The sequence below is a fragment of the Sus scrofa genome, chromosome 2 (genome assembly GCF_000003025.6).
Source record: "Sus scrofa isolate TJ Tabasco breed Duroc chromosome 2, Sscrofa11.1, whole genome shotgun sequence".
NCBI classification, from domain to species: domain Eukaryota; kingdom Metazoa; phylum Chordata; class Mammalia; order Artiodactyla; family Suidae; genus Sus; species Sus scrofa.
In genome coordinates this window covers 2177650-2199562 of record NC_010444.4, presented here as the reverse complement: position 1 = coordinate 2199562, position 21913 = coordinate 2177650, and the positions used below count along the sequence as shown (strand labels likewise).

The 21913-nt window shown below is 61.4% G+C and overlaps 1 protein-coding gene and 1 pseudogene across 1 annotated transcript; one reads left to right on the top strand and one right to left on the bottom strand.

Annotated features, from left to right (window-relative positions):
• Window positions 718–13313, top strand: LOC102158193 (tumor necrosis factor receptor superfamily member 6-like). The gene is made up of 10 exons (XM_013993999.2): window positions 718–862; window positions 6203–6290; window positions 7357–7485; window positions 8969–9083; window positions 10520–10599; window positions 11138–11221; window positions 11569–11607; window positions 11919–11944; window positions 12687–12983; window positions 13104–13313. The coding sequence occupies exons 1-9, from the start codon at window positions 815–817 to the stop codon at window positions 12930–12932; spliced, it is 855 nt and encodes a 284-aa protein (XP_013849453.2). The 5' UTR covers window positions 718–814; the 3' UTR covers window positions 12933–12983; window positions 13104–13313.
• On the bottom strand, window positions 13172–19110 carry LOC100737763 (annotated as a pseudogene).

The window sequence follows — 21913 nt, the reverse complement described above, 5'->3', positions numbered from 1 at the left end:
GAACTTCTAGCAGAAGCGACCTGGGTCCCAGGCAAAGCCCAGGGACTCAGGGAGCTGACTGGCCCGCCCTGGAGTGGGGGATGTTTAGGAAGTTCGGGGGCGCGGGGCCCCTGTCGAGGTGCCTGGGCTGTATCCCGTTCTCCCCACGAAGGAGGGTCCCCTCCCCGTGAACCCCTCTCCTCCCCCTCTGTCACATCCCCGCCCCCACCCACTGTCGCTGGCGCCCACGGGCAGCTCAGAAGATGTGTTGGGGATGAGGGAGGGGAGGAGACAGACGCGCCGCGCCGCTCCACCCCAGGGGAAGGCTAGTTAGTGGCAGTGGTCTTGCCCAGGAGAGGCTGGGCGCCCGGGGATCGAGGCGCTCCCTCCTCGGCCTTTGCGAAGGGGCTATGCAGACTGTCTCGCCTCCTCAGGCCGCTCCGAAGCCACAGGCAACAAGTTAAAACTTGGGGGAGGGCCGCGGGGTGGGGATGCGGGGCGCGGAACCCGGAAGCCCAGGCGGTGGCCGGGCTGCAGCGATGGCCTGGACAGAAGCCTGGCATCCATCCAATCAGGGCACCGTGAAGCTGGGGGCAAGAAGTGCAGACAGGCAGGGGCCAAACTCTGAGGCTCTTATTTGGAAGCAACCTCCGGTGACGGTGACGTGCCCTGGTGCGAAGGAGAGCGCGACCCGCAGGCGCCTTAACAGGAGGGTGTGCCAGTGCCCGTGGGCGGGGCGAGAGGAGAGCGCCCCATTGGGCAGAGCGATGGCCACGCCTGCGCGGCGGCGGCCCCTCAAAAGGGGCCGGGTCCGGCGGCTTTCGGTACTGGGCGGATGGCCGGGTGGAGAGCGCTTCCAGCGCTGCTGCTGTTCTCGCTGCAGGTGCGGAGGTCTCAGGGAGGGAGGACCCCGGGAGCCGGGAAGGGAGCTGCAGGTGCGGGGGTCTCGGGGAGGGAGGACCCCGGGAGACGGGAAGGGGCTGTGCCCCGGCGCGCTGCCCGAGTGGGGCTGTCGCGGGCGGCGGACGGTCCCGGAAAGACCCGGGTGGACCTGAGTTCTGGAAGCAGAGGGGAAACGGGCCACCTTGCGCACGCGGGTCCACTCCCGAGCAGGTCGCGGCGGGAAATTTCTCCCCGACCCGCCCAGCCCCAGGCGGGACCGCGGCGGACGGGAGTGCGGCAACCGAGGCAGCAGCGGGCAGCGGGCGGCGAGGACGGCGAGGGCGGAGGAGGCGCGGGGAGGCGGCCGAGGCGAACGGGGAACGGGGGGCTGACTTCTCCGGGGAAGCGGGCGGGGGGCGCCGGCAGCGGGCAGGGGGTGGGCCGTGGACCAGGGGAGCCGGGACCGCTGGGAGAAACTTCCAGAGCAGCGGCAGCGGAAGGGCGGGCTGGGTGCATGGGGCTACCGCTGCCTCGCACGTCTCTCCCGAAGATCCCGGCCGGCCCCAGGGACAGCGCGGAAGGGACGGCGAGAGCGGCTCTTCCTCTCGACTTGGACGCGGTCCACGCTCCTGGTCCAGGGAGGCCAATTGATTTATTTTAATTTGGGGGGTGGGGTTAACAGCTCTGTTGCTTGATTGGCTGGATCGCAAGGCTCCTGCAGACCCGGTGACAGCCGCTCCTTCTCCGACCCCGCCCTTGTACTTCTCCACAAAGAGCAATAGGCACAAGCAACCCAGGACCTGGGAACTTTCTGCGGGAAACGTCATCAGCTGTTGGGCCCAAGCAACTTTCCTCCGCTATTTAACGCTTGTTTGTTTGTTTGTTTGTTTGTTCTTATAACCCTCCCCCACCCCCTTTCCACTTTGGGAACCAAGGTTGTTTTCCGTGTCCATGAGTACAGTTTCTTCCCAGCAGGCCCGTTCAGTTGCATCGCGTCTGAGAGTCGGCCCGCACGCAGGTGGTATCATATGCTATGTGCCTTTCCCGGCCTGACTTTCTCCGCTCGGGATGGGACAGCCTGGGTCCATCCGTGCGGCTGCAGGTGGCATTCTCTCCTGCTGTACGGCTGGGTACCGTTTCGTCGTATAAATGGACCACATCTCCTTTAGCCATTCATCCGTGGATAGACATTTCGGTTGTTTCCACGCCTTGGCGATTGTGGATTCTGCTGCTCTGAACCTTGGAGTACAGGGATGTTTTCGACTTCGGGTGTTTTTCTAGACGTATGCCCGGGAGCGGGATTGCGGGGTCACCTGGGAACTTGGTTTTTAGTTTGTTCAGGACCCTCCATGCTGTTCTGCATAGTGGCTGCACCGGTCTACACTCCTGCCCACGGCGGAAGAGGGTTCCCCTGTCTCCCATCCTGGCCAGCATTTCCACCCATGGCCTGAGGAGGTCCTGGGCCAGGGATGGGATCGGATCCCCAGGTGTGACCTAGGCCACGGCCACAGCAATGCCAGATCCCAGCCATGTGCTTGGCCCGCACGGCAGCTCCAGCTCCAGGGTTAGCCTGGGAACGTCCACGTGCTGCAGGTGGGGCCCTAAAAAGAAAAGGTTTCTAAGTTGGATGAGGTCCCTTTGGTTATTCCCTTACTGCTAAACTCTTGATGTGCAGAGCTAGCGTAGCCACATGTGGCTACGGAAGGAGGGAGGCCGTTTCCCGGTTCGAGTATAAAGGGGCTGCATTTGTTGATCTGTCTGCCTGTCGATGGTCCGTTGGGCGCATGTCCGTGTGTAGCTCTGCTCAGGGCTGCCGCCGAGATCATTTCCGCGTGAGTCTTTGCAGGGACGGACACGCGGGGCCTCTTCTCTTGGGTAAAGGCCTCCGCGTGAAGTGACGGGTCAGGGGGTGCGCGTAGCTTTCGCTTGTTAGGAATCCCCAAACCCAGGGTTCAGAGTCCTGATGCTGTTTTGCTTCCCCAGTGAAATCGTGCTCGGTGACGCGTCTGTTCAGTTCTCTGCCCAGTTTTTACTTGAGGCGTTTTCTCACGATCGAGTTGGGAGCGGTCTTAAGGACGCTGGACACACATCTTTCCCCCACGTGTGCTTTTCCAAGACGGTTGTCCCAGCCTGTGTCTTTTCGTCCTCCCCGCAGCATACTTTGCGGGAATGTTCACCTTTTGATGAAATCCACTCTGTCGTTTGGTCTTCTCTGGACTGGGCCTTCGGCGTCGTGTCTAAGAACGGGGGTTTAGCCACGGGCCCGGAGAGTCGCTCCGAGGTCTTCTTCTCGGAGTTTTTCTCTTGTGAGGCTTGACATTGAGGCCTGGGACCCTTTCAGGGCTACACTGGGCATGGGGTGAAAAGGGAGTAGCCGCGTTCCTGCTTTTCACCGCCGCTCAGCGCTGTTTCTTGACGAGGCTGCGCTTTCTCCACCGCGTTGCCCTGGGCCGTTGTCCCCACGTCCGAGTGGGATGGTTTTGGACACGGAGAGACCATTTCCGAGCCAGAAGTCCCCCGACAAGAAAAAGCGCCTCCCCTCCAGCCCTCGCTCAGCAGCCCCCTCGTCCCAGCTTGCCTTTCGATGACTGAGTGCAGGAGTTCCTTCGATAGGCTACGTCCTAGTCTCTTATCAGAGACACGATTTCCAAACCTCAGCTCCCATTCTGTGGGATGTCTGTTCACTTTTTTAGTAACGTCCTTTGTAGCACAAAAGGTTTGCCTTGTTGTCAAGCCCAGTTGACGTGTATGTACAGCTTTCCTCTTGTGGCCTGTGCGTGTTGGTGTCATACGCAAATGCATGGCCAAATCCGAGGCCTTGAAGATTTGCCCCTACGTTTTCTTCTATGAGTTTTAGCATTTTCACTCTTATGCGTAGATCTTTGATCCGTTTTTTACGTTTTTTTTTTTTCTGCCATTTCTAGGGCCACTCCCGCGGCATATGGAGGATCCCAGGCTAGGGGTCCAATTGGAGCTGTAGCCCCTGGCCTACGCCAGAGCCACAGCCACACAGGATAAAAGCCGTGTCTGCGACCTACACCACAGCTCACGGCAACACTGGATCCTTCACCCACGGCGTGAGGCCCGGGATGGAACCCACCTCCTCATAGCTGCTCGTCGGATTCTCAACCCGCTGAGCCACGTCAGCCGCTCCTTAGAAGTCTTTCTTTAAACGGACCTACGTAGTTTTTTCTCTCCCTTTCGGGTTCATTTTTCCCCACGATGAAATACTAAATAACCGGGGAGGAAGTCAAAATAGAATCTAATCACATCTGTAGTGAAGGGGGAAGGATGTAGGAAGCCGGGGTGGGGGGGGGGCGATGAGGAAAACCAAAGCCAGGAAAGAAAGTGGGGGGGGAGTCAAAGGAGACACACAACGAGATGGTGCAAAGAAGGGGGAGTGGTGATCCAGTGCCTACGAATCGATTAAAGTCATTTGTGACTTCTCAGGCAGGGTTAGAGAGAAGCCTCCAGGGACATGGCCTTTCTACGAGCTGTGCCTTCGAGGCAGTGACGCAGCACCTGCATGTCAGGCGGGGTTCGGTAAAAGGAGCTGGCACGTGAGGGGCCGGGGAGACGGGGGCCTGGCCTGTCTTCACTGTGGCCGTCTCACCATCGCATAACAGAGCGTGCGTGCGGCTAAAAGTCTTGGTGGGGAAACGAGGTACCAGACATAACGCCAGAGGAAGGAGCCACAGGGAAGATAGAGTGGGTTCCCTTGTTTGCAGCACTTACGCCTGACAAAGATGCTTCGAATGCAGAATCAGGCAACACGGACCAGAGCCTGTAAGGGCCACCCAGCTCAGGTTCCCGTGAGCCTCTATGCTCATGGCATTTTCAACCACCTGCCCATCCCTAATCTTGCTTCACGTGTGTTTCTGTTTAGAGCCCGACTGCATGTGTCCTTAACGCATGACCGTGGAACTCACGGCCAGCGGCCCTGCAGTCACACCTGAACTCACTTGCCTTTTCACGCCTTCTTTTCCCGACACAAGTGCAACACACATCACAGACCCCCTGGCAGCCATTCGGCACCACAGCGGGAGACCATTTCAACAGCAAAGTCACCCGCAAGACAATAACATGAAAAGCTGGGTGGCAGAAAGGACCCGCGTTGACCCTGGGCGCTGACACAAGAGGGTGGTGCCAGCCTGGTCGGCCTTGGCTGGGAAGGTGTCTGTCTGGGCGAGGCATCTCTTCCGCTTGTGCCTGTCCAGGACCGACCCCCAGGCCTGGACCTTGCAGACACAAATACATGTTAGGAAACGGGCACGATGAAAATACAGGGTTCAGCCAGTCAGTCACAGGGACTGGCCGTCCTAGGGAAACAGACGTGAAAGTGTATACAAAAAATAACAAGGCCTCAAAATACAAAACACAAAAACCGAGGTAATTGTATGATGAATTCTCCAAATCCACAAACTTAGTAGGACATTCCTCTATCCCTCAGAATGAACAACCTGAGCGGATAAAAGTAAGGATTGTAAAAATACGAGGAGCTGATCATTCGCGGGATTCGGTGGCTCCGTGTGCGCGTGCGTGCTGTGCACTGGTGTGGACAGTGAGGGACGCGTGCAGCCAGCGAGGCCCCCAGACACAGACACTCAGGTCCCCGAGCCCACGCCACGGACGCTATCCTCTCTTGCCGGAGGATGCGCAACTGCTGAAAAAATGAACGCCACACGAGAAGAAAAACAAGGAGTCACAGGAGTTTCTTGGGGGCCCCTTGGCTAAGGGTCCGGGATTGTCACTGCCGTCATGGTGGTTGCTGCTGTCGTGGGGCTTCCATCCCTGGTTCGGGAACTTCCACATGCCATGGGCACAGCCAGAGATGGAAGGAGAAAGGAGAGAGAGAGAAAACTACCGACCGAGGAGTTGCCGTTGTGCTCAGTGGGTTAGGGATCCGACATCTTTCCAGGAGGATGCGGGCTCAATCCCTGGCCCCGCTCCCTGGATGAAGGCTCAGGTGTCGGTCAGGCAGGTGGCTCGGCTTCGACCCCCAGCTCTCTACCTTCCTTATGCCGCATGTTTGGCCATAAACCTCAAAAAAGCAAAACGAAACCTCCCTGACTTCCAAGGGATGGCTACCACCAAAGCTTTAGTTCTGCCCATGCAGACAGACGAGACATCACCGCCGAGAGTCGGCGAGACCACCTGCCCTGGGAAACCAGAGAACGGTTTTTGCGTGAACAAGGCTGCTCATGGAGCGCAGGGAGCAGCGTGGAGGTCACAGGAACCTTCCCAGGGCGCTCCCGCCACAAAGCCCACCCCCAGAGGGCAGGGCTGCCCATCAGGAGCAGAGGCTCTCTTGCTAATGCCCGTCTCCCCTTCCTGCTTGAAGGTGACCGTGACAACCAGTGAGACCCCCAGGGACTACAGCAAGCATGAAGCTCCCAGCGCCCGCCTCTCCGGGAAAGGCTGCCCGGCTGGTGAGTCCGGGAGGCCTTCCAGAACCTTCCAGGGCAGACCTCCTGCCTGGGGGAAGGGAGTCCGCCGGCCCTTTGAGCAGAGCTGGGGGCCGCCTGCGGGGAGAGCCTGGCTGCCTCGGGGTGGGGGGGCCTCCCCTGGGCAGCCACCCAGCGCCCCACCTCTGCACCCGCAGTGGCAGAGGGGGGCCTCGTGTGACAGAGGGGGTGTGCTTGTGTGCAGGTGGAGGAGGTGGGTTCAGCAGGGCTGGGGGGACAGAAGGGGGCTGCGTGCCCAGGCTGGACGTGGCCGCCTTTGCTCCCGAGTGAGGGAAGCTGGCGTCACACACACACACACACACACACACACACACACACACACACGGCAAGTCCTTGCGGCCCCCTCCGTCCTCCTGAGGATGCTGAGAAGTGGCATCCGCCTGGCGGCCCACCCCCACCCCACAGCCCCTCACGACCAGTGGCTGCCACGGCCCAGGGCCTTCGTGGGGAAGGTGGTCAGAGGCCCCTGGCCCCCACCCCCTCCGCACACACAGACAGGCGTGCCCACGTGACCCACGAAAGCCCCTTCGTGGTCTCCTCTGGTGAGGGGCCAGCCGCCAGCCGAGCCACCACATCACCCACTCACCCGCCCACACACACACATGCCTCGTGTGATTCACGAACCTGCGCCTTCTCGGGGTTCCTGTTTCAGAGACCGAGCACCCCAGGCCTGGACCCCTGGCCTGGTACCCTCCCCACACTCACCTGCCCCCCGCTCCCGTCCACACACGCACACCTCTGCCTTCACACGCACCTACACGAACCACAGGTCGGACAGAGGGAGACCCCGCTGGTCTGATGCGTGATCTCGGGCGCCCCCACCCAGCGCCCTCGCCCTGCAGGGCGTCCGTAAAAGCCGAGGGGGCTTCAGGTCCCCAGGTCCCGGGACACGTGTGGCCTTGCATCTGTCCAGAGTGTTCCAGAGACAGAGCAGAGGGCGGGTCCTGCGAGGGGTGGCGGCAGGCCGTCCTGCAGAGGCCTCGGCGCCCAGACGGGGCCCCGCCTCCCCTCTGTGTCCCGCCTCACACAGGCCAGTATGTCAGCCAACCGATGGCCGGGGACCACGGTGTCGTAGCGTGCAGGCCGTGTCAGCCTGGAACCTTCAGTCCCTACGCCAGCGAGGAGACCAGCTGCCTGCCATGTGCCCTGTGCCGGAAGGGTAAGTGGGCTGCAGTCAGGCCAGCGTGTCCCCTGGGGCTCGGCCAGGGGACCGTCCCAAGGCACGTGGGCGCAGACGAACAGGGCGATGAGCTGCTGGAGCAGCCGTCACGCAGGGCTGGCTTTTGGCAAGATGGGGTGTTGATGGGCTCAAAGCTCCACCGACAGGTCGTGAGCGTCTCAGGGCTCCCGTGTGTCAGGGCGATATACAGACACACGTCTGAACGTCTGTATGTTGGCGACAGGTGGTTTTTGGACCTGTAACTTAAGGATTACTTTTATGGAGTTTCCTGGTGGCCTAGAGGTTAAAGATCCAGAGCTGTCATGGCTGTGGCTTGGGTCACTGCTGTGGTGTGGGTTCGAACCCAGTACCAGATCTTTCGCGTGATGGGGACACAGCCAAAAAAAAAAAGATGCCTATTGATGTGTGTGTGTGTGTGTGTGTGTATGTGTGTGTGTGTAGAGTGAGAGAGAGATTTATGCATATATATAAATAAAACTTGTGCATTAGTGAATCAGGGTTCTGTACATCACAAACTAAGACAAATTATAAATCAACTATGCTTCGATGAAATACACTTTTACACAAATTCCGTTTGCATTAGCAAAAACAACCCAAAACGCTGCTTTGGAATTACTCCAGCACAGCACAGACAACTGTGTTGTGACCAAACAGCATTCAAGGGAACCTCGCTATGGAGAGACAGACCTCGAGGCTGCAAACGCGTGACTAGGTTTTAAAGACACCTCTTCTCCTGGAAGGAGCCCTAGATCCGGTGCACCCCCCCCCCCGGAAACCCCAACAGGAGGCCCCAGGTCAGGGTGCTGGACGCCTTCCACACTCACAACTGTTACAGCCTAAAGATCGTGACGGGGAGTTCCCGTGTGGCGCAGCCGGTTAGGGACCTGGCACGGCAGCTGCGCCAGCCCGGATCACTCCTGCGACTTGGGTTCGATCCGTGGCCTGGGAACATCCAGCTGCCGTGGGTGCGGCCAAAAGAGAACACCAGCCCCACAGGCGTTTCCTTGCACCCTGAGAAGGGGACATTTGCCGAGACCTCCTGAAGGGGGCAGACCAGACGGCACAGGGGCTGCCACGGCGCGAGACTGTGGACCAAGAGGCCGGTCTCGTGGGGTGGACAGCAGGACGCACGGAAAGAGCCCCATCGTGGGAAGTGCGGGTGTGGCCCTCCCGGGCGACAGCGTGGACCCCTGGGTCGATGCTGAGAGGGGACCCATGGTCCACACACAGCCCTGCCCCTCTGTCCTCCGTGGGGCACACAGGACGACAGAAGGATCTGGAGAAGTTTCCGAGCAGCGCTCTGGCCCTGCCGCCGCTGGCAGGGGCCCCGGGGTCTGGCCGTTCCCTCCTCCCCGCCCCTGCAGGGAAGGGAGGGTGCCTGTGACGGTGCAGCGGGTCGCGGTTGGCACGAGCAGGACAGAGTCCCGGCCCTGGTGACTGACCGTCGGCCTCTGTCCAGCAGATCAGGAGGTAGTGACCGAGTGCTCCCCGACCAGAGACCGGCAGTGCCAGTGCAAGCGGGGCCACTTCTTCTGCGACTCCATGGACTGCGAGGAGAACTGCTTCCGGTGTCAGAGGTGCCCGCCTGGGGTGGGGAATGAGGGGGAGTGGACTGATCGGGGCCTGGGCCTGGGTCCCCCCAGCCCCCGACGCCGCTCAGGGCCCAGTGGGCTTGGGGTCCCTTATGCAGCTGCCCCGTCCCGAGCTTCCACCTTCCCTTCTGTGCAATGGGGCAACGGGTGCGCCCTGCTCCGAGGGGCGCCCCGAGGATGAAGGCAGACCGAGCGCCTGGATGTTTCCATCTGGCGCCCGGACTGGAGCCCGGGCTGCGGCAGTCCCAGCTGCTGAGGACCCCGCTGTGGGTGACATCACGGGCCTGGGGGCCCCAGCGATGGGGGAGGCCTCCACCCACGAGCAGTGACCAGTCCCTGAGCGTGGAGGGGGCGCCTGGAGGCAGGTCTCTGGGGCAGAGGTGCAGCGGGGGAGGGAGCCCTAGAAAGTTCTGGGGCGGGAGCCGCAGGCAGGGCCGTGCGTGGGGCCGGTCCCCCGCCACGGTGCGCGTTGGCTGGGCTGCGGTAATGAAACAGCGCCCGTGGACGGCGAGGGGGACAAGACAGATGGGTTTTTTCACAGCTCCAGAGGCCCGACGGGGAGGCGCAGGCGTCCGCGGGGCCCGCTCCCTCCGAGGGCGCCGGGAGGACCCTCCCTCACGCCCTCCAGCTCTCCATCTGCCAGCTGTCCTTGGCGCTGCTTGGCTTCTAGAGGCATCTCTGCAGTCTCTGCTTCCACTGGCAAGGGTCTCCCCCACCCCCGCCCGCCCGTTCATGTCCCTGCCCCTGCTCGTGGCCCGCTCTGTGTTGGCACAGTTCCCTTCTGGTGAGCACACTGGTCGGGGATTCAGGGCACCCCGATCCGGGATGAGCCCTCCTAACACGACTACCCTGCAAAGACCCTTTTTCCAAATAAGGCAGCACTCTGTGGGTCCGAGTAGGCAGGGATTTGGGGCGACTCAGGGGAGATGTTTACGGCGGTAAAGCCTCGTGCGAAATAGCTCTCCTCTGGAGACTCTTAAACCCAGCTCAGACCGTGTTCAGGTGGTGCCCGTGTCCCTGCCATGTCCACAGTGAGGGCTGCCTTCAGGTCTGGCTGGATCAGGGCTCTGGCTTCTCTTGCCTGTCGCCTTCTCTCTGAGCTTCCTCTTCAGCTGACTTCCCTTTTGGTAGGGACGTGGCCACAGCAGGCCCTGTCCTCAGAGCCACACACGGCTCTATCTGGGAACAGAGCTGGGAGGGTCCTTCCCCGTTGGTCCAAGGATTCCCAAGCTTTATTGTCACGGAGCCGTTAGCGTCCAGAGAGCCTGGGCCATGCTGGGCACGGACTGCCTGGAGCCTGGCGGGGCTGCGCCGGAGCCGGGGCTGGTCCTCTCGCCCTTGACCTGTGCGTGGGCAGAGGCTGCGGCGGCCCGGCCTGGGGAGGGGGCGTGGCGCTGAGGTGTCCTTCTGCTTGCTCCCAGGTGTGAGCACAGCGCCGTCCTTCGACCCTGCAATGCCACCAGGGACGCGGTTTGTGCCGACAGACCTCACCCACAGCCGGGTAAGGGTCTTACGTGCATGGAGGGAGGAGGTCCCTGGTGGCCCAGCAGTTATGACCCGGTGTTGTCACGGCTGTGGCTCAGGTTCAGTGCCTGGCCTAGAAACTTCCAGGACCTACCCCATCTTCATGGGGCCTTTTTTGTCCCGTTATCAGGTCTCCTGGGGGCACAGGGCCTGCCTTTGATGGTGGTAGTGTGTGTGGCGGTTTTTGCTGCGCCGGGTGGTGCAGTTGGGACCATCGAGCCCGAGCGCCCGTCGGAGGTTTCAGGCCCTTGGCGGCCTCTCTGGCGGTCAGAGCTCCAGGCGCCTCCCAGGCCCCGCGGCCCCGCCCTGAGCCCAGGCTTGGGTCTGAGCAGAAGGCTGGGGGCGGCCTACCTCCCTCCAGGAGGCCTGGGGGCGGTGCTCAGCTCCGGGCCTGGAGGACGGCTGTGCTGCCCCCTCCGCCGAGAGCCGGGCCCCCTGGCTGCGGGGCTTGTCACCTGGCTGAGGAGAGTGGCCCTGACTCTGCAGGATCGAACCTCTGTGTTGCCTCCTTCCAGGAGACGGGAGCACGTTGTTCATCGTTCTGGGGGCCCTGGCCCTGCTCATCCCCGGCCCCGTCGTGTTCTGCTGTAGAAGACGCAGTAAGTCAGAGTCAGATGGATCCTGGAGAAAACCCGAGCGGAAAGAGCGTCGGAAACGGGGTCCGGGCTTCGTGACCAGGCGCTTGGGGTCTGAACGCAGTTCTGGGGCCTCCTCGTCCGGGGGCCCCTCTCGGGTCTGAGCTCAGAGCCGCCGGCCCCGCGCGCCCCGACGTGCGGGGCTTAAGAGCAGAGGCTCAGGTCCGCTGGCGGGAGCCGGGGTGTCCGGGGCGCCCTGGGCCGGGAAGCAGGGACGGACAGGTGCTGCTCCAGCCAAGGGGCAAACTGGGGGAGGCGGGGCCGGGGCTGGCGGGGCTGCCTGACTAAGTCCCTGTCCTGCCTTTTCCCAGTCTTGGGGCTCCTCCAGTGGGTGGCCGGTCGCTGGAAAGGTAAGGACGACTTCTTTTCCTTTTGACTGAGGGCCGCTCCCGCGTCACCTGGAAACGCCCAGGCTAGGGGTCCATTCAGGGCCACAGCTGCCGGCCTCCCCCAAGCCACAGCAGCCCGGGATCTGAGCCACATCTGCGACCTACAGCACAGCTCACGGCCACGCCGGAGCCTTCGCCCAGTGGGCGAGGCCAGGGATCGAACCTGCGTCCTCCAGGGTGCTAGTCGGATTCATTACCGCTGAGCCATGACGGGAACTCCTCTGTCACGGTTGACAGCAGTTCTTTTCCGTTCGCGTCTGTTTGATTTGCAGGCAATGAGAATGAACAAGGCAGCTTGGTAAGTATCAGCCGGGATCTGCCCCGTGGGGACCCGGGAGGCGTCCCGGGGGGCGCAGGGCAGCCCCAGGCCTTCCCACCAGTGTCCACACGTGGCCCGTGCGGTGGTGTCTGTGCCACCTTCTCAGAGCCCTGCAGGGTCTGTGTCGGCAGATCTCAGTCCTGCCGGTCGTCTGAAGCAGGGGACAGAGGGCTCTGTGTGGCTCCCGGGGCTGGACCCACAGCGCCCAGACCGCGGGGTTGAGAACGAGTGGAACTCACCGTCCTGCGCAGCTGGACGCCAGAGACTCGAAGTGCCAGGGTCAGCGGGGCCAGTTTCGGGGGGGCTCTCGAGGAGTCCTGCCCTGGTTCCCGCCATGGGGACTGGACGTCCTTGGCCAGTAGATGCATCGTCCAGCCCCTGCCACCTCCCGTGGCCTGTCCCCCGTGACTCCATCCTCGGACCCCTCCTCTGAAGGACACTGGTCCTGGGCCACAGGTCCCCTTGAGTCCACTCTGACCTCGGCCGGCACGGGTACTAGGGATTTGGACATGGCCCTATCTTTGGGGCCAGCTGTCAGCCCCCCTCAGGCTTCTCTTGGGCTCCCCAGGAGTCAGGGGCAGAGCAGGGCCCCGCCCTCCTGCCGTGTCCTCTCACACACGGCGCTGCCCTTGCGCACCCATCCGAAAGCTGGCATTTCTTTGCTTGGCAAGGGCCTGTGCTCCAGGCCGCTGTCGCCAGAAGAAATGGCTTTGTCCTTTAGGCACATAGATGGAACCGGCCCTGCGAGATGCTGCCGCTCAGAGACCCGGAGAATGATGAAGTCGCCTCTCTAGACAGGAGTAGCCCGCTGGCGGTGAGGAAGGGCTCGGCCCTGGCGCTGGAGGCCGGCACCCGCCCGGAGCCCTCCCAGGCCCCTGGGCAGAGCTGTGAGCTGCAGGAGGTGGTGGCCGAGGGAGGGCCAGCAGCCCCCGAGCAGATGCTGCAGACGGAGGCTCCCGAGGCCTAGGGAGCCCAGGACCAGGCGGAGGTGTCGGCCTCCCTGGAGCAGCTGGAGCAGGTACGGGCTGGTCTGGGGACGCTGGAACAGCCTCTCGAACTCCACCCCCGGGCGCAGAGGACGTCCCTGTGCCTCCAGGAATGGGCGCAAACTCTTCCTTTGCGGCTTTGTTTTTTGCAGCCACCGAGAGGGTCTACTGTGAGTTCGGACGTAAGGTTCCAGAAAGCAGCTGGAAGATGTTTCGGGACTTAATTGGACTTGAAGGAGACGACAAACACCCAGGGCCTTTGGAAGAGCTCCTTAGCGGAGGAGGGAGCAAGGGAGGGACGTTCCTACTTGTAAACTCACGGCTGGCCTCCATGTAATGCAGCTGCATGTATATTTGCAAAATATTGTCGGTGATTTGGTTGCTGCTAATACCTTACCTGGGCGTGCAGAGATGCCCCAGTGAGCTCCACTGGGGGCCTGTCCGCAGGGTGCTGGATGCCTAGGGTCCGAGCTGCCTTCGCAGTCCTGATCCCACCCCGATGTCCTGAATCCCAGATGACCGCCGGCCCTTTCTGTGCAAAGGGCTTTGTCTGTGAAGCATCGACCTGAGCGGTCAGTTCTGCAGGTGCGAGAAGGTGCTTCTCTGCCGCGACAAGCTGAGCTGGGGTGCTGCCCGCGGCTGCTGTGGCAGAGGTGGTGTCCGGGGCTGCTCGTTGCATCCCGTGGGCTCCTGTTGCTCGCAGCCTCTCCCAACACTCTGAGGCCAGGAGTGTTGGGACATCCCTTCTGCCCCACCAGCCCCTTTTTCCCCTTCTTTCGTGGTGCCCCGGGGCATATGGAATTTCCAGGCCAGGAGTCAGATCCAGCAACAGGTGCGACCTATGCTGTAGGTGCTGCAGAGCCGGCGCCTTAATCCATGGTGCTAGTCTGTCCCCCTGAGAAGATCCTTCTATCCCTGGCCTCGCTCCCTGGGTTCAGGATACGGCGTTGCTGCCAGCTGCAGCGTCGGTCACAGCCCGGCTCAAATCCAGTGTTGCCTTGGCTGTGGTATAGGCGGGCAGCTGCAGCTCAGATTCAGCCCCTCTCCTGGGAACTTCCACATGCCACAGGTAAGGCCATAAAAAAAGCAATACTAGGAGTCCCCGTCGTGGCCCAGTGGTTAACGAACTCTAGGGTCCCCGAGGATGCTGCTCTGATCCCTGGCCTTGCTCATATATGAAGGATCCGGCGTTGCCGTGAGCTGTGTTGTGGCTCACAGATGCTGCTCGGATCTGTTGCTGTGGCTGTGGCATAGGGCAACAGCGACAGCTCCGATTTGAGCCCTAGCCCGGGAACTTCCATGTCGTGAGACACGTTGCTACAGTATTTTCTGAGCCACTTTGCTGAAAACTCCATCTTGTCCTGCTTTACTTTACCCCATCTTCCTGCTTGAAAAGCAGTCGCACTGCCGGTGAATGACTTAAGCTTAAGAACAAAGACCTAAAGGCATGAGTTATCCATAGGGTCAGCTGAATGAGGACGTAATGCGTTGGTCCAGGCACGCCGGACCTGTGCAGATGGGCACGCTGTTTGCACAAGCATGATACAGCCTCTAAGGGATAAGAGAAAGAGGAATCTCCTGGCCAGGTGGTTTAGGAGCGGTCCTTAGCAGACTCTGCATCAGCAAAGAGAACCAAGGTGCCAACTTAGGCATGCCCGGTTGCCGCAAATAGGCGCAAATAGGCGTGCCCTTTGCGGAAGCACAGGGAGGAGTCTCTGGAATGCTCTGCATGGATCGCTAACTCCAATGCTAATGGTCGTTATGTGCCTAAAGGTCAGAGTAAAAGCTTAACCTTCTACCAGCCAAGTGACTTTTACAATAATAAAAGAACTTATGCAATAATAAACAAACCCCATATCCTGCACCCATAGCCCCCGCCTCACTCGACCTCATCCTCAAGAGCACAATAAGAGCAGTGGGGTTTCTTGAGGGGGGCTCTTGGTCCCTGAGACCTTGAGTCCCCCGGTTCCCGCCTTTACTCAAGATCAATGTCTCCGTGTCTTGGTTTGTGTTCACGTTCTTCCTTAAGTGTCACAGCGCCCGTTCTTCAGCCCCATCCTGCTGAGCTGCTCTCGGCACTGCGGGCGTTTGGCTAAGGAGGGTTGGCCGACGAACCCCTTGAGGATTTTGGTGTCCATATTAAAGGAGTTGTTGGGAGTTCCTGCCGTGGCCCAGGGGAGACGAATCTGACTCGTACACGTGAGGACGCATGTCCCATCCGTGGCCTCGCTGAGTGGGTTCAGGATCCGGCGTTGCCGTGAGAGGTGGTGTGGGTTGCAGGCGCGGCTCGGATCTGGCATGGTTGTGCCTGTGGTGTAGGCCAGTGGCTACAGCTCTGATTCAGCCCGTAGCCTGGGAACCTCCATGTGCTCCAGAAAGTAAAAAAAGAGAGACAGAGAAAGAGAGTGGACTGCCTTTTTCTTTTTTTTAATTGGTCGCCCTTGCGACACATGGAAGCCGCGTCTCCGCAGCCACCTGAGCCGCAGCAGAGACAAAACCCCATCCTAGAGCCGCAGTACCACGGTGGGAACTCCTGGCCTGCAATTTTTGGTTCTGTCTGTGGGTGTCAGAGCGATGCTGGCCTCGTCGAATAAATGGGGACGTGTTCCCAGCTCTTCCGTTCGTGGAGGACTTGGTGAGGAATTTGGTGATTTCTTTATGGTATTTCGGGTGGAATTCGGCGGCACAGCCCCCGGGCCCCAGCTCTTGTTTGTGGGTAGTGATTTGATTACTCCTTGGTCTGGTCACTTGTTAGAGAGAAGGCGGATGGTCCCGTCTTCTTGGGGTGTCTTTCTGGGCAGTGAAGCAACCCCTGCACAGCCGGAACCTCTCGCCAGCCCTGTGGGCGAGGCCTGTCAAGTGCTCCTGGGAGCTGGGGAGGGGCCGCCGCTAGGGTGCTAAGCGTGGGGCTTGACCCCCGTTCCCTGAGATTGATGTGCGGAGCCTCCCCTGGGAGCTGGAGACTTGACGTCCTGTCTCGTGTCCAAAGTGGTTCCATCACACGGCTTCAGCCAGAACCCACGTCTGCGGGAGTAGATGCGTCTCGGATGCCCTGCTCTGCCTCTGCCCTGGCATCACTGGGACAGCTGAAAATAACCCGAGAAGGGGAGTGAAGTGAGCAAACGCACTGCTTTGCTATGGAAGGGTCTAACTGTTCCTGAGGTTGGAGCTCCCTGGTGGCACAGGGGGTTCAGAGCCTGGTGTTATCACACTGTGGCGAGGGTTCCACCCCTGGCCCGGGAACGTCCCCATGCCCCAGGTGCGGCCCATCAGTCAGTCAGTGGACAAACGTCACTGACGCTGAGGACAACAGCCACCCAGAGAGGTTCTGCCTGCGATTCCTCTGGTATTTGGGAAGCAGTTTACTGATTTCTTAGGTAAAAGCTGAGAGGAGGGAGGGACTTACAAGCAGCGAGGGCTCTGCTGTTGGAAGACGGCTGGGGGCGCAGCGTCCGCACGGCGTCTCGGCCAGAGCAGAGCCCTACAGGGCAGGAGCAGGGTCAGGCTGTCAGGGGAACTGGGCCCCATCGTCTCAGCCCCAGCAGTGTCCCGATGTCCTCCCGCTGCCCTGGGAGCCCACGTATGAAGACTCACGAGGGCTGGACGTGTGCTGCGGGTCCTTTCTTTCTCTTCCAGGATGTTCTCAGGGCCTTCTCTGCCGACGCCGGTCCACTCTGCCCCCGCCACCCCTCCCTGCCCCCAGATACTGTCACATCCCCAAAGATGCCCCTTCGGTGGCCCACCTTGCTGCAGCTCCCTCGCCCCCTCCCAGCAGCCCCTCCCCCTCCTGAGCTGCTTCTCTGTGGGGGGAGCAGGGGCTGGACCCCCCGAAGGGCCCCCTGAGCAGCTCAGCAGAGCTCAGTCTGTTCGGGCCCGGCTCCTTGGCACACCCCAGCTGGATGGGGTGGCTCTTGTCCCGAGTCCTCTGTCCCCACGGCCCAGATGCGTCTCTGCTGTCGTTGATGCTTTCGTTATGCAGGACCTGCCACGGGAAGTCCCACGCTTTGTGGCGGGTTCAGCCCCGGGAGAGGGAGTGAGACCTGGGTCACTGCCAGACCACAGGTGGGGACAGCTTGCTCGTGGCCTTGCCTGTCCCCAGGCGGGTGGGCACGTCTTCGGGGTGGAGTTCGGGGTCTCCAGGGTGGGGCTGTCTTCTGGGCAGGCTGGTGTCTCCGGTGAGGAGCCCAGCTCTCCAGGGAGCTGGTCTGACGTGGGGTCCAGGCCCAGCACCACCCAGCTGGGACGTGGGGCAGGTCACATGACCCGCATGCACTCGGGGTCTTCATAGCGCCTGCCTCTAGGGGTCGACTCTGAGATGACTTGAGGTGCGACTTGCGGAGCCGAGAAGTCCTCCCGCGACAGGGCACAGGCCATCCACCTGGGCAATCAGGAAACGTTTCTTGTCCTTTTCCACCTGAAGGAGACAGCGCGAGCACTTCGGTTTCCAAGCAGAGCCTGGTGCCCTCAAGCCCGGAGCCCTGCCACCCTTACGAACGTAGGTCTGGGGCCTCCGCTGCAAGCCCTGCCCTTCCCCGGGGGTCCTGGGACAGATCCCACCCCGGGGCAGCATCTCCCCTCCAGCGTCCCCCAGCCCCACCCGGCCCTGCAGAAGGGGCTCTGTGTGTCTGCTTGTACTGAGTGCTCAGGGTGTCCAGGAGCCCCTCGCGGTCTGGGGTCTCCCACCCACCCACCTGCCTTGCAGGAGCTGAGCCACATTTTTTTTTTTTTTTTTTTGGCATTCACTGCAAAATAATGTATTACAGCACACAGCTAAAGCCCTAGCCTATGGACAAGCACCCGCACAGCCCTGTGCAAGGCGGCCAAGGGGCGCTTCTCTCCCGCTGCGCCCAGGGGACCCCTTCTATCAGCTCTTTCAGATCCTGAATCACCTTGGCCAAGGACTCTGCTTCTCTTTCGGGGCCTCCTTCTTTCCTAGCTCTTCGCGTGGCTCACCAGTGCGGGCCTCCTGCTCTGCCCTCTTCTTCCGGCGGCACCGAGTGGCTGCTACAGCTTGTTCTGCTCCATCTTCTTCAGCTTCGTATCCAGTTTCTCCTCCGTTACTTCTGCGGTGACCACCTTCTCTCCAGGGTCATAGGGTTCGGGCCAGACGGAGCCACACGGGCCTCTGGAGAGAGCGGGCTCCGACGTGGAGAGCCCCCGGAGGTGGAGGGGCTGTGCTGGGGAGAGCCCAGAGCGTCGGGGCTCACACAGATGCCACTGGTGTCATCTGAGGGGCATCCTCCTGCTCTAGACCCCAAGGGACCAAGGCCGCATGCCTCACAGAGCCTGGCTTCCGACCTCGGGCAGCGAGTTCCGTGTCCCCCTCTCTCCGCAAACAAAAGGAATTCTCTGGAGTGGAAGATAGCGCCCCTGGGGGAAGGGGAGAGTGTGCAAGAACATGAAGGGGCAGCCGGGTCAGGTGCTGGTAACCCTTCCGGGAGATGGCCCAGGGAGGTTCACCGTCGGCGGGGGGGGTCCTGGAGTGGGGGCTCAAAGACATCACACGTGTCGTCCAACGTGGCCAAAAGTGCATCTGGTGTGGTTTCCGGGTAATGGACCCCAGCAGGGCATCCACGTCCAACGCCTTCAGATCCGTTTCTCCACCACCAGTCTGTCCCGGAGGAAGCACCCTCCCTGTGGTTGTCTGAGGCACCGACCGACCCATCCACAGCCAGCCATTCCGAGCGGCCCGGCTTAGCCTTGGGGCTGGAGAACCCACGAGGCTGGAAGTGCGCGGCCACCTTCAGGCGTTCCCCTGAGAGTCCTAAGATCTCTTCAGCCCCCAAACCCGACGGGTCAAAGGGGGACATCAAGGCCCCACCGACACCTCGCTGCCCAGGAAGCTCCTCAGGCCACGTGGCAGGGTTTGGATGGAATGGAGGAATGTGCTGCCTTCGAAGGAGTCTCGGTTGGTTACCGCCACCCCGCTGCTGAACGCCCTGAAAAGCACCATGGCAGAGCCTGGTACTGCCGCCAGCCCTGCAAACGCTGAAGCTGCCCCAGGCACTGCTGCCTCTAACACACCGGAGTGGCCGCGGAACCTACGGGAGTGCAGGAAGGAAAGCTCGCCCTCGCAGAGGGGGCAACACCTACAGTCCGGAGGAAAAGAAATGGGCCCAATCCCAACCCTACCCCTAACCCCTACCCCTAACCCTAACCCTACCCCTAACCCTACCCCTACCCCTACCCCTAACCCCTACCCTGTACTCCCAACGCTAACCCTACCCCTAACCCCTAACCCTACCCTGTACTCCCAACCCTAACCCTACCCCTACCCCCTAACCCTACCCCTAACCCTACCCTGTACTCCCAACCCTAACCCTACCCCCTACCCCCTAACCCTAACCCTAACCCCAGAGCTTAGTGTGAGGCTGCCCCACCCCAGTCCAGATGCTCTCTGCCAGCAGAGGGCATACGTCCCCACGTTGTGCTCCCCAAGACTTGTTTGGAAGATCGCACGGGATCCAGCAAGGATTCAGAGTTAGGGTTGATTGGAGCTAAGGAGTCTACCGGCCAGTGTCAAGGCTGGTGGGGCAGGGTCCAGCAGCCAGGGCGGCAGCTCCCAGCTGTCCTGTCCCAGGGGAGCCTGAGGACGTCCAGCCCTCACTTGTCCCAGCAACCTTGAGTGACACACCCACGGAAAAGTGCCAGCCAGAGAGGCTCCCGTGAACCGAGGTGCGCAGGGTTCTGCTGGGGGCCAGTCCCGCGGCATGGCTCGTCACCACGACGGCTGACTGACCATGCAGCTGCCCTGAAGCCTCCACAGGCCACGCTGGTGCGGTGTGGCCCAGGACAACAGGTGTCCACAGCCCCAGGTGGGTAAAGGCACTCTTCTCAGGCCCCAGGCAGGACAGCCTGTGGGCTCAGAGCTCAGCTCGCAGGAGCCCTGCTCAGGCAGGACCTGAAGACCCATGCCAAAGCTTGCGGCAAGGGTGGCTCCTTAACCCCCTGAGGGAGGCCAGGAATGGACCCCACATCCTCACGGATACTGTGTCAGGGTCTTAACCCACTGAGCCACAATGGGAAGTCCACACGGGTTGTTTTTACTTTTTGATTTTTGGGTTTTTGTGCTTATTTCTATTTAAGTCTCTATGCTCCATTCCTTGGAATAAAGTTCTTCTTGGGAGCGGAAGGTGCTTCTGGAAACCGGTCGGGGGGTGTGTTTCAGGGGACAGACCATTCCTGCAGAGGCTGTCTGGGGCTGGGGGGACCCAGGCAGGGGTCCGAGGCCCTGAGGATGGAGGGAAGAGGTGGGGGGATGGGGGTGCACGTTGCAGGGAGCAGTGAGACGTCACCCTGTGCAGCCAGGAGGCTGGGGTCCCGACAACGAGCCAGTGAGACAGCCGAGGACACAGCACGGCACTGCCCACCAGGGTGGCCCTGAGCCCATGTTGCCTGGCCTCTGCCCCACAATGACGGCCCCCTCCCCACCCTGCTGCCCCCAGCCCGGCCCTTCAGTTCCCCTGTGGCCCCTGTTCCTGGTCCTCGCAGCCACCAGGGCCAGGTGACTGGGCCTGCCTTTGCTGGGACAGCCCAGGAGGCCCCCGAGGAGAGGGCGGGGGCCGCTGACCGCAGACCCCACCCACCACAGCAAAGACACTGCAGCCCAGGCCTATGTACCTGAAGGATGAAACGGGGGGGGGGGGAACACCCCAAGGTAGGATGCTGAGGAGGCCCCAGGGGGGTGGGGCTCTGCCATCCCAGCCCCCATGCCCACCCTGGACAGACCAGTATTCACAACCCCTCTGAGGCAGGGCCCCGAACTGGCTCTGGGTCTCCAGGAGGCCACCAGCCCCTGCAGGAGAGCGGGGGTCCTGGGGAGAGTGGTCTGCATTTTGATACCAGGCCAGGCTGCTCTGGACCCAGAGCCCCGGCCCCGAGTTTTGCACGCTGTCCCTTTCAGAGCCAGAACGGGCCAGCCTGGGGCAGCCCGACCACCAGCCCGTCCAACCCCCGGCCCCTGCAGCTCAGAATCTCCTCCAGAGTTCTCTGGAGGTCCTTGGAATGCCAAGAACGATTCGCCATCCACAGAGAAAGGAGAGCTGGCTGCACCTGATCCCGGGGCCAAGGGGGTCTTGCCCAAGAGGCGGAGCCTGCGGACGAGAGAGCGTGGCAGCCGATGGAGCAGCTGGCCCAGGGGGCTTGGGGAGGCGGCCGAGGGGAACGGAAAACGCCAAAGTGGAGCGGGGACTGAACACCTCTGTGGACCGAGAGGGAGGAGGGGGCGCTGGGAGCCGGCAGGCTGCGGGGCTGTGGGCCAGGGGAGGCGGGGCCTCTGGGAGGAACTTGCAGAGCAGGTGGCAGGGGGAGAGCAGGCTGGGCCCCGGGGGCCACGGCTGCCTCGCACGTCTCTCGCGAAGGTCCCGGCTGAGCCCCGTGGGCGGCCCCAGGGACAGCACGGAAAGGATGGCGAGAGTGGCTCTTCCTCTGTCCTAAGGAATTCCTCTGGGTCGAAGGAGTTAACTTTTACAGATACTTCGGATAAAAGCAGTCACACAGTATGTGACCTTTTGTGCCCGACTTCGCATATTCTGAGGTTCACTGCCAAGGTGGTAAGTAGCAGTGCTTTATCCCTCTTGAGACCTGTGTCCTCTTCATTGCATGCCTGGCCCTGTTTATTATTGCATCGGCTGACTGACACGTGGGTGGTGGTCCCCACTCTTGGCTGTGCCTAGGGTCCTGCGTTGCAGGTTTGTGTGTAAGTGCTGTGGGGGAATATTTGCTTGAGCCCCATTTTCAGTTCTTTGGAGTGGAATCGCTTAGGAAATGCACGATGTGGCAGCCGGACTGAAGGAGTGGAAGCTCAGGAGGAGGTGTGACGGGCTCGGCCCGCCCTCCGGGAGCCCCAGAGCAGCAAGAGAAAGTCAGAGATGCCTTTCCCTAATGACATGGTGACAGACACCTCGCTTTGGGGGACCTGCCAGCAACTTGCAGGTGCAAGAACTTCTAGCAGAAGCGACCT